The sequence below is a fragment of the Prionailurus bengalensis genome, chromosome A2 (assembly GCF_016509475.1).
Source record: "Prionailurus bengalensis isolate Pbe53 chromosome A2, Fcat_Pben_1.1_paternal_pri, whole genome shotgun sequence".
Taxonomy (NCBI): Eukaryota; Metazoa; Chordata; class Mammalia; order Carnivora; family Felidae; genus Prionailurus; species Prionailurus bengalensis.
This window is the reverse complement of record NC_057348.1, coordinates 64,021,180-64,037,330: the sequence shown is the minus strand read 5'-3', so window position 1 is coordinate 64,037,330 and position 16,151 is coordinate 64,021,180. Positions and strand designations below refer to the sequence as shown.

The 16,151-nt window shown below is 40.0% G+C and overlaps 1 protein-coding gene and 1 pseudogene across 1 annotated transcript in view; both read right to left on the bottom strand.

Annotated features, from left to right (window-relative positions):
- SPATA48 (spermatogenesis associated 48) overlaps positions 1 to 16,151 on the bottom strand; it is a 54,477-nt gene that overhangs the window by 25,356 nt on the left and 12,970 nt on the right. The window contains exon 3 of the mRNA XM_043588441.1: positions 3,222 to 3,298. Within this exon, the coding sequence (XP_043444376.1) occupies positions 3,222 to 3,298 (77 nt within the window). The remainder of the gene's footprint in view (positions 1 to 3,221; positions 3,299 to 16,151) is intronic.
- Positions 5,152 to 6,167, bottom strand: LOC122486513 (annotated as a pseudogene).

The window sequence follows — 16,151 nt, the reverse complement described above, 5'->3', positions numbered from 1 at the left end:
CGCGTCAGGCTCTGGGCTAATGGCTCGGAGCCTGCAGCCTGTTTCCGATTCTGTGTCTCCCTCTCTCTCTGCCCCTCCCCCGTTCATGCTCTGTCTCTCTCTGTCCCAAAAATAAATAAAAAAAAAAAAACGTTGAAAAGATGCAGCCTATTTTTTTTAACGTTTATTTTAATTTTGGGAGGCTGAGAGAGAGAGAGAGAGAGAGAGAGAGAGAGAATGAACGGGGGAGGGGCAGAGAGAGAGGAGACACAGAATCCGAAGCAAGCTCCGGCCTCTGAGCTGTCAGCACAGAGCCCGACATGGGGCTTGAACCCACGGACCGTGAGATCATGACCTGAGCCGAAGTCAGACACTTGACCGACCAAGCCACCCAGGTGCCCCAAGATGCAGCCTATTCTAACAGGATAAATATTTTTACCACTTGGCGTTAATGAAGGCTCACACACGAACAACGTTCTTCGTAAGGAAAAAAAGAAGCTGTGGCCGAGACCCCAATGAAAAGAACTGTGTGGAAATGAAGGTTCCCATACTTTTTGAAGCCGTTTTACAATGGGGAGACAATGCAAGCGATCTTGTTGTAAACTTGCCATACAGACTTGTAGCGATTTTGCTGACTCATTATCTGTTGTAGGCTGAAATAGGGGTTAGAACGAAAATCATCCCTAATTAAAAACTGGCACTGTTCACAGAAAAAAAAAAAAAAAGTAGGATTTTGCCTTTGAATCTGCAAGTGTATGTTCAAATCGAATTTGCCTCTCCTTCCCCCAGCTCAGCCGCAAAATGGGCTTGAAGTAACATTCTTTACAAAGCCTTCATTTTCAACTCGATGCAAGCTAAGCAAAGATGATTGAAACCCAAGCTTGCACAACGGACGGGCATCTCCCAGAACATTTCTTAGGCACAAAACACACAAGAGGAAGGGCTGCTCGGTGACATTTTCATGAACAAAATGGCATCATGTTCGTCAACAAATACCCAATGCTGTTTTCTTCTGCTAACAAGAGTTGCAGAGAAAGAGAGAGAGAGAGCATGATTCTGATTTTGATCCCACGTTTCTTATATACTCTTTATATTTTTATAAGCCGCCTGGGAAAATATCCAATCATATGTATATTTCATGAACCTGTTGGGTGCTGGGTGTGCCATCGGTAGGAAAGAAAACCACGAAGCTGGAATCTGCAGCACGTCAGTGGGGTTCAGCACAGTGTTGGGAGGGAGGGGTTGGGGGGGCGGGTGCTTTGCCGGGTGCACACACATCCTTATCGGTTCTCCACTCTCTGTGGCCCTGCTGACTTCAAAAAGCCCACTGGGCAATTGCAATCACCCCTTCCCAGTGCCCATCGTACTTGGCCATTTGCGGTTTCACTCCCTACACCCTTTGCGTGCCTGCCAGTTCACACCTGTCTCTAGGACATGACCCCCCCCCAACACACACACACACACACACACACACACACACACACACACACTTATTTCTCTAGCTTGGACCTTTCTCCCAAACCCCAGACCCGCACACCCCACTGCCTACTTGCCATAGCCACTTGGATGTCTCATGAACATCTTTATATTCAGCTCTTCTAAAATGCGCTTCTGACCTTTCCCTCCGAACCCGCTCCCCTGCTTCCAACCGTGTTGAAGGAATGGCAATCAATCTCATGTCCATCCGGCTGCTTAGCCCGAAGCCTTGGAATTGTTCTTGACTCCTATTTCCCTGACACTCACGACCTCCAATGTGGACATTGTGTCGGCTCTACTTTTAAAACACATCCAGGAGCCAGCCACGGCTGACACCTTCCTACCACCTTCCCAACGAGCTGCCCTTACCCGACCTCTAGAGATGCCTCCCAATTCTCCCTGACCCAATCAGTTGGCTGGGGACACAGCGGCCACCATGTTGCTTTCCTACGCAAGTCTGATCTTGCCGCTTCTCTGCTAGACCTTCACTTCCCTCACAGATAAAGCCCTGGTGTTTACAGTTGGTTAAAATGTTGGGGCGCCTGGCTGGCTCAGTCGGTTAAGCATCCGACTTCAGCTCAGGTCATGATCTCACAGTCTGTGAGTTCGAGCCCCGGGTCAGGCTCTGTGCTGAAAGCTCAGAGCCTGGAACCTGCTTTGGATTCTGTGTCTGCCCCTCCCCTGCTCATGTTCTGTCTCTCTCTGTCTCAAAAATAAATAAAAACATTAAAAATTAAAAAAAATGCCCCTGGACATCAGCTTCTGGGCACTCCCTGCTTTTTGCCATCTTCTCTTCCTAATGTCCTCCTTACTCTGTTCCAGGTACCCTAGCCCCCCTCTCTTCCCTGACCCTATGCACATTTCCGACACAGGCTTTCCAAATGGCTGTATATTCCCTCTGCCTGGAAAATGCTCGTTCCAGACATCTGCAAGTCAGTCCCTTAGGTCTTCTGAGCTGCTCTCAAACCCCATCACTTAAGGAGCCCCCCCTCCCCACATCCTATTCACTACGGAAGCCTACCGTCCATACACAGGACGCTCCAGATGCTTCTTCCCAGTCTACCTTTTCTCTTCTATGTTTCCACGTCTTCTAGGATATGAGCTATTTATGTGTTATGTCTGTCCTTATTGTCCGTCTGCCTTTAGAATGAGAGCTCTTTGAGAGCAGAGATCTCTGTCCGCCTTATTCCCCGACGAACCTCACAGCCTAAGGCACAGACACATCGCAAAAGCTGAATATGGTTTTTGACTGCGTAAATGAACCCCTTCAGGCTTTCTCTGCTCTTGTTTTCTATGATGCTGTACTCTTATCTCCTCCTCTCACTGACCATTTCTTTTATGTTTTGGTTTTATGCTTCTATTACCCGTAGATTTTCTTTAAGACTCTCCCTTGACCTGTTTTATTTCAGCCATCAGTGTGAGTAAATATCTGTGTCTGATGTTTTCTGAATTACAGCATCCAGGACATTGTGGACACAAAGGGGGATGTGTCACAAAAGATGAAAGAAATACCTTATTTTTAATTTTAATTTTGTTATTTTAGAGAGAGAGAGTAGGGGGAGGGGCACAGGGAGAGAGAGAGAGAAAGAGAGAATCCCAAGCAGGCTCTGTGCTGAGCGCAGGGCCTGACTCGGGGCTCGATCCTACAACCCTGGGATCATGACCTGAGCCAAAATCAAGAGTCAGGCACTCAACCGACTGAGCCACCCAGGTGCCCCAGAAGAAATACATTTTTAAATCAAAACTCTACTGGGAAAAATGCTTACTTTTGTGTCGAGGACTTGTAAAATGAGTCCTTCACGTTATATTTCCTGTTTGGCTGTAAAAGTGATTCTCCATCCTCCTAGAAGGTGTGAATAATAAGTGAAAGGAGATCAGATACACATGGGAATTGCTAATGTTTTCTACAAACATGCTTTCTTTTTTCCTTGTTCTCCATTTTTCTCCTTTCATAGCACCCCTTCCACAGACCAGGCTTAATGCTTCCCTATTTTCTTCAATTGTCTTGGAAACTTACTTTCTATGTATGGTCTCCTAAGTGATTAAGTTAAAATTTACAACATGTGTATTCAAGTTAATGGAAAGTCACATTTTATGAGAAAGCTCTTGAATTTTAAATGCTGGCAAATGATGTTTTTAGCACCATGTAAATAAAACATCTTAAAAAGTCTAGGGGCGCCTGGGTGGCTCAGTCAGTTAAGCATCTGACTTCGGCTCTGGTCATGATGCCACAATTCATGAGTTTGAGCCCCATGTCGGGCTCTGTGCTGACAGCTCAGAGCCCAAAGCTTGCTTTGGATTCTGTGTCTCCCCCTCTCCCTGTGCCTCCCCCACTTATGCTCTCTCTCAAAAATAAACATTTAAAAAAAACTTTTTTAAGTCTTGTGTGACTTGTCTTTTAACAATAGGACATTAGCTCTGATACACTTCCCCTTTCCTACCTTTCATCTTATTTCATTGAAATTAGTTGATTATTATAATTATTAATATTAATTTTTAATTATATAATATATTATTATATTTTAATAATATCTTATATATGTAATTAAATATATAATATATTATTATTATATTCTAATTGTCATTAGAATCTTTAAGTATTACTATTCATTTAAATTTTCCACAGTATTTTGCCAGTGGTTCTTTGTCTACTTCTGCTACTGGTACCCAATTTGTTCTTTCCTGGTTCCACTCTCTTTGGCTGGAGTTCAATTTTCAGTAATTCTTTCAAGGATACAAACTTCTAGCTTTGTTTCTGAACTAACTCATCCTCACTTTTTAATACTGTTCCAGGTGAATTTAGAATTCTAGTTTAATGGCTATGATTCTTTGGTAACCTACATACACCTCATTGGCTTCTGGATGGTTATTGTTGCTTTGGAAGTACACGGAATATAATTGTCTGCAAGTATTCTGCGTCCCCGTCCCCACCCTCTGGCAATATTTAGGATATTCGTCTTGATTTTCCCACGGAGAAAATTTGTTTAGGAGAAGGTATATTTTTTCATCTGGCTAAAGACTCGTTATGTTTCTTTAATCTCAGAATGCATAACTTCCCCCAATTTGGACAAATCTCCATTGTTACCCTTTTATTGCCAATGGATTCTCTTTATTCTCTTCTTAAGAAGTTCCCATCAGGCAAATACTAGACTTTCTCATTCTGTCTGCCATCTTTACCTTCCATGCTACCACTGTCCACTTTCCTGTTCACAACACTTCCTCCTTCCCCTATTTCTAGTCTCTGTTTAAACCTGTTTGTTGTATTTCTTTAAATTTCATTAAAGCTGCATCTAGTGAGGGGCGCCTGGGTGGCTCAGTCGGTTAAGCGGCTGACTTCGGCTCAGGTCACGATGTCGCGGTCTGTGGGTTCAAGCCCCGCGTTGGGCTCTGTGCTGACAGCTCAGAGCCTGGAGCCTGTTTCATATTCTGTGTCTCCCTGTTTCTCTGACCCTCCCCTGTTCATGGTCTCTCTCTCTCTCTCTCTCTCTGTCTCAAAAATAAGTAAACGTTAAAAAAAAATTAAAAAAAAAAAAGCTACATCTAGTGAAATCATGTAATTGTTCTGTTGCTAGGCTGAATTCTATATATAGTTTTTTTCATTTAGAAATTTTTTTTAATTTTAATATTTTAGTAATTTTGCTGTGGAAAATAAAATTCCATCTTGGAAGAAAGAGAAAACTCCTCTGGCATCTTTATTTATGTATTACAGTGGGCCAGCCAGTGAAAATCCTGGGCCTTCCATATGGCTCATGGCTTAGTCATGACATTGATAGAAGAGGGTTTAGTTGTGTCTGCCACACTCTGGCTCAGTGATTTTTGGAGTTCTTCTGGCGCTTGTACAAGATACCCTTTGCCTCTAAAAAACACAGTTATAACTCGCTTATAATGTGAGTTTGGCAGAAGACAGACTGGAGGGGCCACTGCAGTAGCATCTCCAAATATTAACATTTCGTTCCAAGCGTCTGCGTCGACACTTTGACAAATTCCATTGTGAATCACCACCAAAGGTACGAATGGCAAGTTGTGCCTGCAGATGGTTTCCACTTGGGTGCAGAAGACCCCAATACACTGTCTCCTTCCACGCAGAAGACCCACTGCCCTGGGCTCTATCTTGGCCAACGTAGAGGCTGCAATGGCCAATCCCAAACCAGCTCCCATCGTTCCCAAGGTGCCAGCAGCAAGCCTGTGATGAGGAAGGGCATTTGGAAGCACAGTGCGTCCAGCGTCCATTATATTTGCTCCTTCACGTACCACAAAACAGTCTCTGTGTACCTGTTCTTGCGCATGGGAGAAGGCTGTGTAATCACCCACAGGTAGGGATTTGGGAGAAGCTAATTCCTGTGCTATTTTGGCCCGTTGGAGGTTATACCCAGCATGGAGGAGGCGGCCCCCTACATTCCTCTACCAGACAAGACAGGCAGATTCCTTCCATCCTACACTAACACATTTCTTGGAAGGATCTTCCCTGCTCTTCATTTTTTTTCCCTCCCAGAGTTTTCCACCACTTGCTCTCTGGAAGACACTGCCCTGGTGTTTCTATCAAATGGTTCTAAAAGCTGTTTGGTGAACATTGGTGACTCCCGGCAAAGTCACAGCAGGCCTTACCTTACCCCCCAATTCTTCTGTACAGGTATCAACCATGTGATTTCACTCACAAGTGGAATTTAAGAAGCAAAACAAATGAGCAAAGGGGGGAAAAAAGAGGCAAACCAAGAAACAGACTCTGAACTATAGAGAACATACTGATGGTTACCAGTAGGATGAATTATTACTGATTGAGTTTTGAACGTTAAGGAAATATTTTCACTCTTGACATAAACCTCCTTTGATCATAATATACTGACCTTTTTATATATCACTGGTTTTGATATGTTAATACTTGGTAATAATTTTTGTGTCTCTGTACATGAAGAATATTAGTCTGTAATTTCCTCTTTTTTTTATTTTTGTAATGTCTTTGTCTGGTTCAGGAATATTAGTTAAGTCAGACCTCTAAAACTAGTTGGAAAGTGTGCCTTCTATTTTCTGAAATAACTTACATTAGACTGATGTGATTTCTTCCTAGGATGTTGGACAAAATTCAGCAATGAAATCATCTGATCCTAGGGTTTTCACTGTGGGAAGATTTTTGATCAGAAAAATTAAATTCCTTTAATAAATCGGGGGCATTCATTTCATAATCAATCGGGGGTGTTCCATTTTATTTAGTATCAATTTTGGTAAGTTGTATTTGTAAAGAAATTTGTTCATTTAACCTAAGATGCTAAACGAATTGGCAAACTATATAGTTTAGGATATTTTCTTATTTTGCTTTCAGGATCAGTAGTAATAAACTCTTTAATTTCCTATGTTGCTAATATGTGTTCTCTCTCTTTTTCTTGATCGTACTAATAAAATGTCTTTTATTGATCTCTTTCCTTGATCTTTCTAAAGAAACAGCTTTTGGTTTAAAGTTTTCTCTCATGTAGCTTTTCTCTTTTCCATTGATCTCTACTCTTTAATTCTTTCTTTTTTAAAAAAAATTTTAATTTTTTTTTATTTTTTTGAGAGAGAGAGAGAGAGAGAGAGCACAAGGTGGGGAGGGGCAGAGAGAGAGGGAGACACAGAATCCAAAGCAGGCTCCAGGCTCCGAGCTGTCAGCACAGAGTCCGACAGGGGGCTCGAATTCACAAACCATGATGTCATGACCTGAGCCAAAGTCAGACGTTCAGCTGACTGAAACACCCAGGCTCCCCTCTTTCTTCTTGTTTAATTTAACAATTCTTTTGTCTTAATTATTAATTACTAATTTTCAGAACCTCCTTGTTTTCTAATATAAGGATAAAAGGCTAATATTGTTCTTTTCAGCAGTGTTTACTGCATCATACAAGATTTAATAGGTTATAGTTTCATCATTGTTCAGTTTAAAACATTTTCTAATTTTTCTGTGATTTTTTTCTTTGGCCCATGGATAGTTCAGACTTGTGATGTTTAATTTTAAAACATTTGATGCTTTCCTGAACATCTTATGGTGAATTATTTTTAATTTAACTCTGTGGTGGTTTGAGAACACAAGTAGAATTATTTCAATACATTTAAACATATGAAGATTTGTTTTATGCTACAGCATACGATTACAGTGAATATATCATGTGCATCTAATATGCTTTCTATTCACTTACTTTCAGCTGATCTGTATCTTCATACTGAAAGCGTACCTCTTGTAAATAGCATATAGTTGTGTCTTGCTTTTTTAATCCATTCTGATCATCTCTGCCTTTCAGTTGAAATGTTTAGTATATCACCATTTTTTTTTTTTTTAAGTAACCTTCACCACAGTGTGGAGCCCAACGCAGGGCTTGAACTCATAGTCCTGACATTAAGACCTGGGCTGAGATCAGGAGTGCGACGCTTAGCCAACTGAGACACCCAGGCCTCCTTGACACATTCTTTAAAAATCAAATGACAATGTAGTAGATGGCTCCGTTTCTGGACACTGTTTTCCATTGCTGGGTTTGCCAATCACTTTGCCAATTGGTGCTGATTATTTCAACTTCACAGTCAAACCTAAAATCAGAGAGCACAAATCCTCCAACTTTATTTTTACTCAAAATTGTTTTAGCTATTTTAGGCTTTTCATGTCATAGAAATTTTATAATCCGTCTGGTCAATTTCCACAAAACATCTTCTCAGGATTTTTATAGGGTCTGCATTGAATCTAGAGATCAATCGGGGAAGTTTTAATAAATTAACAAGCCTTCCAGCCAATGAACCTGGCTTACTTTCCATTTATTTGTGTCTTCGTTGTTTATTTCACTCAGTAACATACTATAGTGTTCAGTGAAAAAATGCACGTGTTTTATTATTTATTAAATCCTATGCGGTTTTTGGTACTGTTGTCAGTGGAATCTTCTAAACTTTCATTTTCCAGTTGTTTGCTTATGATACTTAACATTACAATTGACTTTTGCATATTAACCATAAGCCTATGCCTCCCATGAAATTAAAGATTACATCCAGCAGTTGGTTTGAAGATTTCTGAGGATATTTTTTTATAAATACCATCATGTCATCTCTACCCAGAGATGGATTTATTTCTATTTCTTTTTTTGTTTTGTTTTTTGGTTTTCTGCAATAGCTCTCTCCTCCACTAAATGGAAGATGATATTGGTAAGAGCAGACACTTTTGTCTTATTCCTGATATTAAGGGAAAAGCATTCAGTCTTACATCATCATTGCGTTAGCCTCAGGGTTTTCACAGATGCTTTATCGCAGATTGAGGAAGGTCCCCTCCAAGTCTCCAAGTTTGCTGAGAGTTTTGATCCTGAGAGAGTATTGATTTTTTTTCCCCTTTTGTTAGTAACAGTCTTGGTCATTTCTGATCCTTTGCTTTTCTGTATCCTTTTTATAAAGCACTTCTCAAACTCCACGTGGATACAGACAGGATATTGATTTGGATGGCACTGAGACCGCAAAAAAACTTAGTAAGAAAACGCGCATGGTAGATATTTTCCCATCCCACACTCCTATCTATTTCTATTTACTGTGGTTTTCTTGTAGTCAGCATATAGTTGGGTATTGATTATTTTATCCAACATAAACATGTCTGACTTTCTATTTCTATTTACCATGGTTTTCTTGTAGTCAGCATATAGTTGGGTATTGATTTTTTTTATCCAACATAAAAATGTCTGACTTTCTATTTCCTTACATTAAATTTATCTAATATAACATTTGACATAATTTGGTTCCAATATGGCTTTGTTTACTGTTGGTTTCATCTCCTCCTTTTCCTTTTCTGTTACTTTCTTTTGTATTATTTGAGGTTTTTTTTTCTTTGTAGAATTTCATTTTGTCTCCCCCTATTAGCTTATTGCCTATGATTGATTGATTGGCTTCTGTTATTACTGTCACTCTAAGACTTTATACGTCTTTAATTCTAAGATTTAAAGTATAATATTACACCACTTCATGAATAGTGTAAAAACTTACAATATCACACGCCTATTTTCATCCTGACCTCCCGGGTGCTATTGTTATATGATGGACTTCTACATGTGCTGTATGCCCCAAATACATTGCGACTGTTGTTGCTTTAAACATTCGATGATATTTTTGGGGCACCTGGGTGGCTCAGTCTGGTAAGTGTCCGACTCTTGGCTTCAGCTCAGGTCATGATCTCACAGTTCGTGAGTTCGAGCCCCGCATCAGGCTCTGTACTGTTAGTGGGATTCTGTCTCTCTCCTTCTCTCTGTCCCTCCCTTGCTTGTTCTCTCTCTCACGTGCACTCAAAATAAATAAACTTAAAAAAATATTAAAGGATATTTTGCAGTATTTCAAAATGGAGAATAGCATTTTCTATTTACAACACATTTACCGTGTCTCTTGACCTCAATTTCATTCCATTGAACAAACTCAAATTTCCACCTGCACTATATTCTTTTGTCTGAAGAACCTCCTTAGGTCGGTTGGCAGTAGATGCCTCAGGTTTCTTTTTCTGAAAATATCTACTCTGCCTTCCTTTTTGAAATTTGTTGTTGCTGATGAATGTGTTCTTAATGAACTTCTTTTGACATTGCAAACATGTGTCCATTTTCTTCTAGTGAGCACAGATTCAGACAAGAGCCTGCTGTCATTCTTACCTGTGCTCCTCTGTGTATAACGGACTTTTTTCCTCTAACTGCTTCAAGATGTCCTTTGTATCCCCGTTTTCCAGCAATTTAACTTAGGTGCACAGTTTCCTTTATCTTTCTACAGCTTGGCCCTTGTTCAGTTTCTTGGGTCTGTAGATTTAAATCATGAGGAACAACACTGGCCACTGTTGGCCCAACTATTTCCCCCATTTTCCATTCTTTTCTGCAATGCCAGTTACACGCGTGTTAAACGGCCTGCTATCATCCCCAAGCTAACTGGTGTTTTACTTATACGTTTTCTGTTTTACTTTGGATAGTTTCTGTTGCTACATTTTCAACCTCGCTGATCTTTTAGCCTGCAGTGTCTGATCTGCTTTGAAACGTGTATCCATTTATCTTTCATTGTATCGTGTTTTTCATGTCTAAATGGCCTCTTGAATCCTGTTTACACCATGCATTTTCCTCACCTCCGTGGTTGTGGTTTCCTTCACCATCTGAATGTATGGAACATGTGTGTAATAGCTGTGTTTGCACACGTCCTTGTCTGCTTGCTCCTTCCTGTCCACCACTTCCAGGTCCCGTGTTCTTGATTGACCGTTCCTCCTGAGTATGGGAACTAGTCCCCTACTTCTTGGCATGAAAATTAATTTCTATTGAGTACCTATTTTAAACGTTGGGTTGTTGGTTGCTAACACTTGTTTTATTCTTTGTTTTTAATGTTGATGTATTAATTTTTGAGGGAGAGAGAGGATGCACAAGCAGGGGAGGGTCAGAGAGAGAGAGAGAGAGAGAGAGAGAAGGAGACACAGAATCTGAAGCAGGATCCAGGCTCTGAGCTGTCAGCACAGAGCCTGATGCAGAGCTTGGACCCACAAACTATGAGATCATGACTTGAGCTGAAGTTGGACGCTTAACCAACTGAACCACCCAGGCGCCCCATAACTTGTTTTATTCTTTTTTTTTTAATATTATTGTTTTTAAATTTACATCCAAATTAGTTAGCATATGTGCAACAATGCTAGCATTAGTTAGGATTAGTTCAACAATGATTACAGGAGTAGATTCCTTAATGGCCCTTACCCATTTAGCCCATCCCCCCTCCCGCAACCCCTCCAGTAACCTCTTGTTTGTTCTCCATATTTAAGAGTCTCTTATGTTTTGTCCCTCTCCCTGTTTTTATATTATTTTTGTTTCCCTTCCCTTCTGTTCATCTGTTTTGTCTCTTAAAGTCCTCACATGAATGAAGTCATATGATATTTGTCTTTCTCTGACTAATTTCACTTAGCATAATACCCTCCAGTTCCATCCATGTAGTTGCAAATGGCAAGATTTCATTCTTTTTGATTGCCAAGTAATACTCCATTGTGTGTGTGTGTGTATATACATATATACATATATATACATATATATATACATATATATATACATATATATACATATATATACATATATATACATATATATGTGTATATATATATATATATATATATATATATATACCACATCTTCTTTATCCATTCATCCATCGATGGACATTTGGGCTCTTTCCATACTTTGGCTATTGTTGATAGTGCTGCTATAAACATGCGGATGCATGTGTCCCTTTGAAACAGCACACCTGTATCCTGTGGATAAATACCTAGTAGTGCAATTGCTGGGTCATAGGGTAGTTCTATTTTTAATTTTTTGAGGAAACTCCATACTGTTTTCCAGAGTGGCTACACCAGTTTGCATTCCCACCAGCAATGCAAAAGAGATACTCTTTCTCCGCATCCTCACCGATATCTGTTGTTGCCTGAGTTGTTAACATTAGCCATTCTGACAGGTGTGAGGTGGTGTCTCATTGTGGTTTTGATTTGTATTTCCCTGATGATGAGTGATGTGGAGCATTTTTTCATGTGTCGGTTGGCCATCTGGATGTCTTCTTTGGAGAAATGTCTATTCATGTCTTTTGCCCATTTCTTCACTGGATGATTTGATTTTTGGGTGTTGAGGTTGATAAATTCTTTATAGATTTTGGATACTAACCCTTTATCTGGTATGTCATTTGCAAATATCTTCTCCCATTCTGTCTGTTGCCTTTTAGTTTTGCTGATTGTTTCCTACCCTTCGCTGTGCAGGAGCTTTTTATCTTGATGAGGTCCCAGTAGTTCATTTTTGCTTTTGTTTCCCTTTCCTCTGGAGACGTGTTGAGTGTAAGTTGCCGTGGCCAAGATCAGAGAGGTTTTTGCCTGCTTTCTCCTCAAGGATTTTGATAGCTTCCTGTCTTACATTTAGGTCTTTCATCCATTTTGACTATTTTTGTGTATGGTGTGAGAAAGTGGTCCAGGCTCATTCTTCTGTGTGTCGCTGTCCAGTTTTCCCAGCACCACTTGCTGAAGAGACTGTCTTTATTCCATTGAATATTCTTTCCTGCTTTGTCAAAGATGAGTTGGCCATACGTTTGTGGGTCCATTTCTGGGTTCTCTATTAACTTTTTTATTCTTAAGTAGTGTTAGAATATGTTCCAGCACAAAGTTAAGTACTGGAAGTCCATGGATGTTTTTGAGGGTTGCCTTTAACCTGTCAGAGCAGGTCCATGGGAACCTTTGGAGTAGGGCTAAGAAACCCTGACTACAAAAGTGACATCCTTCTGAAGATCCTGCCTGACGTCCTGTGTCCTCCAAGGTATCTTCATTCCAGTTTTGCGGGCACTTGAACCATCCCCTGCGCTGTTGACGTTTCAGAGAATCATCATGCAGTTCTCTACAGCAGGTCTGGTCTTTCCCAAGTTCCAGTACTTTCCTCTTGTCAGTGCACAGATCAGTGCTCACAGGCCTGCACATTCTCCTCCCCAGCTCTCCAGTGCACTGTCTCTGCAGCCCCCTCCTCTCTGGTGCCCTGGTCCACAAACTTTGGATGCCTGGGTCCCCCAGAGCCCCAATCTCTGTCTCCTCAGCTCAACAAGAGTCTAAAGGTGTGTATGGACTTCCCTTCCCTTGACTGTTGCTCAGAAGCTGCCTCCAGGGAGTAACCTGGTGAAATCGGAGGGTTCACATATTTTCCCTTCCTTAGAGATTGCAATCCGTCACTGCCTTTTCTCTAGTGTTTGCAAACTATTATTTCTCATACTGTGGCCAATTTTCTCTATGTTTAAGGCAGAAAAGTAAAGGCAACAGCTGCTATTCCATTTCATCTACACTTCATTCATGTTCTTTTCTTATCTTTTAAAATATCTTGTTGTACTTTCTTTTGGGTTACGTAGCTGTTCATTTTCTAACTTTGGAGAAAGGATTTTCTTTTTTTTAATGTTTATTTATTTATTTTGAGAGAGAGAGAGTGCACACGAGCGGGGAGGAGTAGAGAGAGGGAGAGAGAGAATCCCAAGCAGGCTCCGAGCTGTCAGCACAGAGCCCGACCTGGGGCTCGAACTCACGAACCGTGAGATCACGACCTGAGTTGAAATCAAGAGTTGGGTGCTTAACCCAAATCAAGAGTTGGGTGCTTAACCACTGAACCACCTAGGTGCCCCTCAGTCAATTTTTAACTGATTCTTCATCTCCGGTTTTCTCTTGGGTGATTCCCTGCCTTTCTTCGGTGTCCCTTCTTAAATTTTTATTTGAATATCTTTTCCTTTGGGCATAGTGCAATCCTTAGCTTCTGAATGAATTTTCCATTTCTTTCATTTTTTTTTCACTGTCAATTTTATTTGTATTTAAGTTTCAAATATCTGTATCAAGACAGCTTTTCATATCCTCGGATGCTTGTTTGAAACACGTAACTCAGTTTGGAGTGTTACAATACAGTTTTCTTCTGTTTTATAGTTGATTTGGTATGTTGTATTCTTACTAAGGTATTTTGGTTCTTATTTCGATTCTTCTTTTGTTATAGTTTCTTCGAATAGATTTATCGCATTTTCTTTCATTCACTTGATGGAGTTGGGGTGGTTCGCGATATTCTTAGTTCAATGCTGCCCTCTTCTGTCCGTGTGGCAAAGTACAGCACTTTCTCTAATAAAGTTGTTTCCTCCTGGAAGGGATTTGTTTTTTGTTTTTTTGTTTAAATGTTTATTTATTTCTGAGACAGAGAGAGACAGAGCATGAGCGGGGGAGGGGCAGAGAGAGAGGGAGACACAGAATCCGAAGCAGGCTCCAGGCTCTGAGCTGTCAGCACAGAGCCTGACGCGGGGCTCGAACTCACAAACTGTGAGATCATGACCTGAGCTGAAGTCGGTGGCTCAACCTACTGAGCCACCCAGGCGTCCCAGGCGATTGTTATCAAAGGGGTTGTCTCACCTCCACTCAATTCATTCTTTGCCTTTCAAAATACTAACTTTCCCTCTTTCCCTTTTTCCTTTTCATCACTCAACCTCCAAAGGGCAACTCTCTTTTAAACAATTAATGCCTTTCAAAGACTGCCACCTCAAGTCGTGTATGCTTTTAAATTCCTTCTCTGCAGACGGAGTCTATCTTTCTAGCGGTGGTTGTTAGATCAGGAGTAAGCCGGCTTCTCTCTACCACACATTTTCCAAGACTGTCCTCATTTACTGAATAAAAGGCTTCTGTTAAGTGCTTGAAGCATGACTTATTAGGATTTTATGTTTTCTTTTTTTTTTTTAACTTGCAGTCATTCAAAATTTAGTATTTCTCTGTGTCCTAGACATGTTGAAGGTGCAGGGTTTGTACATTATAAAAAAAAAATGGATTTTGCCATGTTTTACTAGTTTGCTCAGTTTTTGAATTTTCAGGTTTTCTTCTGTTGTTACATAACCATCAAAGATTATATATTTTCCTCTAGGCATTATTATAGTTAATTCCCACACATTTTGCTATGATATTGCTGTTATCATTCAGTTCAAGACATTTTCCATTTTCCATTTTCCTTATGTTTTTCCTTTGGCCCATGACTCATGTCCATAAATACATTTTTACATTTCCAAACGCATGATTTTCTAGGGTTTTTGATCTATTATAATGGTCTTGTGGTCAAAGAACATACTCTGTGTGATTTAAAATATTTGAGGGGCACCTGGGTGGCTCAGTCAGTTAAGTGTCCAACATCAGCTCAGGTCATGATCTCACGGTTCGTGAGTTCAAGCCCCGCATCGGGCTCTGTGCCGACATTTCAGAGCCTGGAGCCTGCTTCAGATTCTGTGTCTCCCTCTCTCTCTGCCTCTCTCATGCTCTGTCTCTCTCTTTCTCTCAAAAAGAAATAAACATTAAAAAATAAAATAAAATATTTGAGTAATGTAAGGAGTTATTGAATCACTATATTGTACACCTGAAACTAATACAACACTGTGTGTTAATAATAGTGATATTAAAAAAAAAAACATCTAAGCCAAAAAATTTAAAAATTAAATATTTGAAAATTTCCAGGTTGTTTTATGATACGTGGTAATTTTACGAATGGTCCTTGCAAGAAGGTATACTTGTGTGTGTGTGTGTGTGTGTGTATTATTACTAACAAGTTGCCCCAGTATATTTATATTTATATTTATATTTATATTTATATTTATATTTATATTTATATTTATTAACTAACTGTGCTGCCTTATTCTACTATATGAGTTTTGTCTATACTAAATCCCCCAATATCCTGTTGTCCTATTAATTGCCACACAGTTTATAATGACTCTTATCAGCAAGAGTCACGAACAGATATTTCAGTGTCTTTACAGATTAAAAAAAAAAATCTATGTTTAACATAGAGGTCATCCAAGTCAACCTACCATTGTTAATGTTGTACACTAATATGTATTGGATCTTTGCCAAATCAACTGTTGCTATATCATTGATGTAATTTCTATGTCTCTCTTGAAAATCACATGTAAACCTTGATAAGAATAAGAGCTGTGTTACAGGCAGAACAAACAAGCACGTAAAAACAATGGCTCTCCTGGCAAAAAGAAGGCATGTGGGAAGGCAAAAATCATATCAAGTTTTTTACTTCTAAAAAGTCCACTAAATTAGAATTGGCCACGGTTCATTTAAAATATCTTTTATCGTGAACTTTGCAGAGTTCACGAGGTCTGTCACAATCACCTGTGTCCCGTGGGTCATGTCTTGATAAGGTTGGTGTGTAATGTGTGGGTAAGATTGGCCC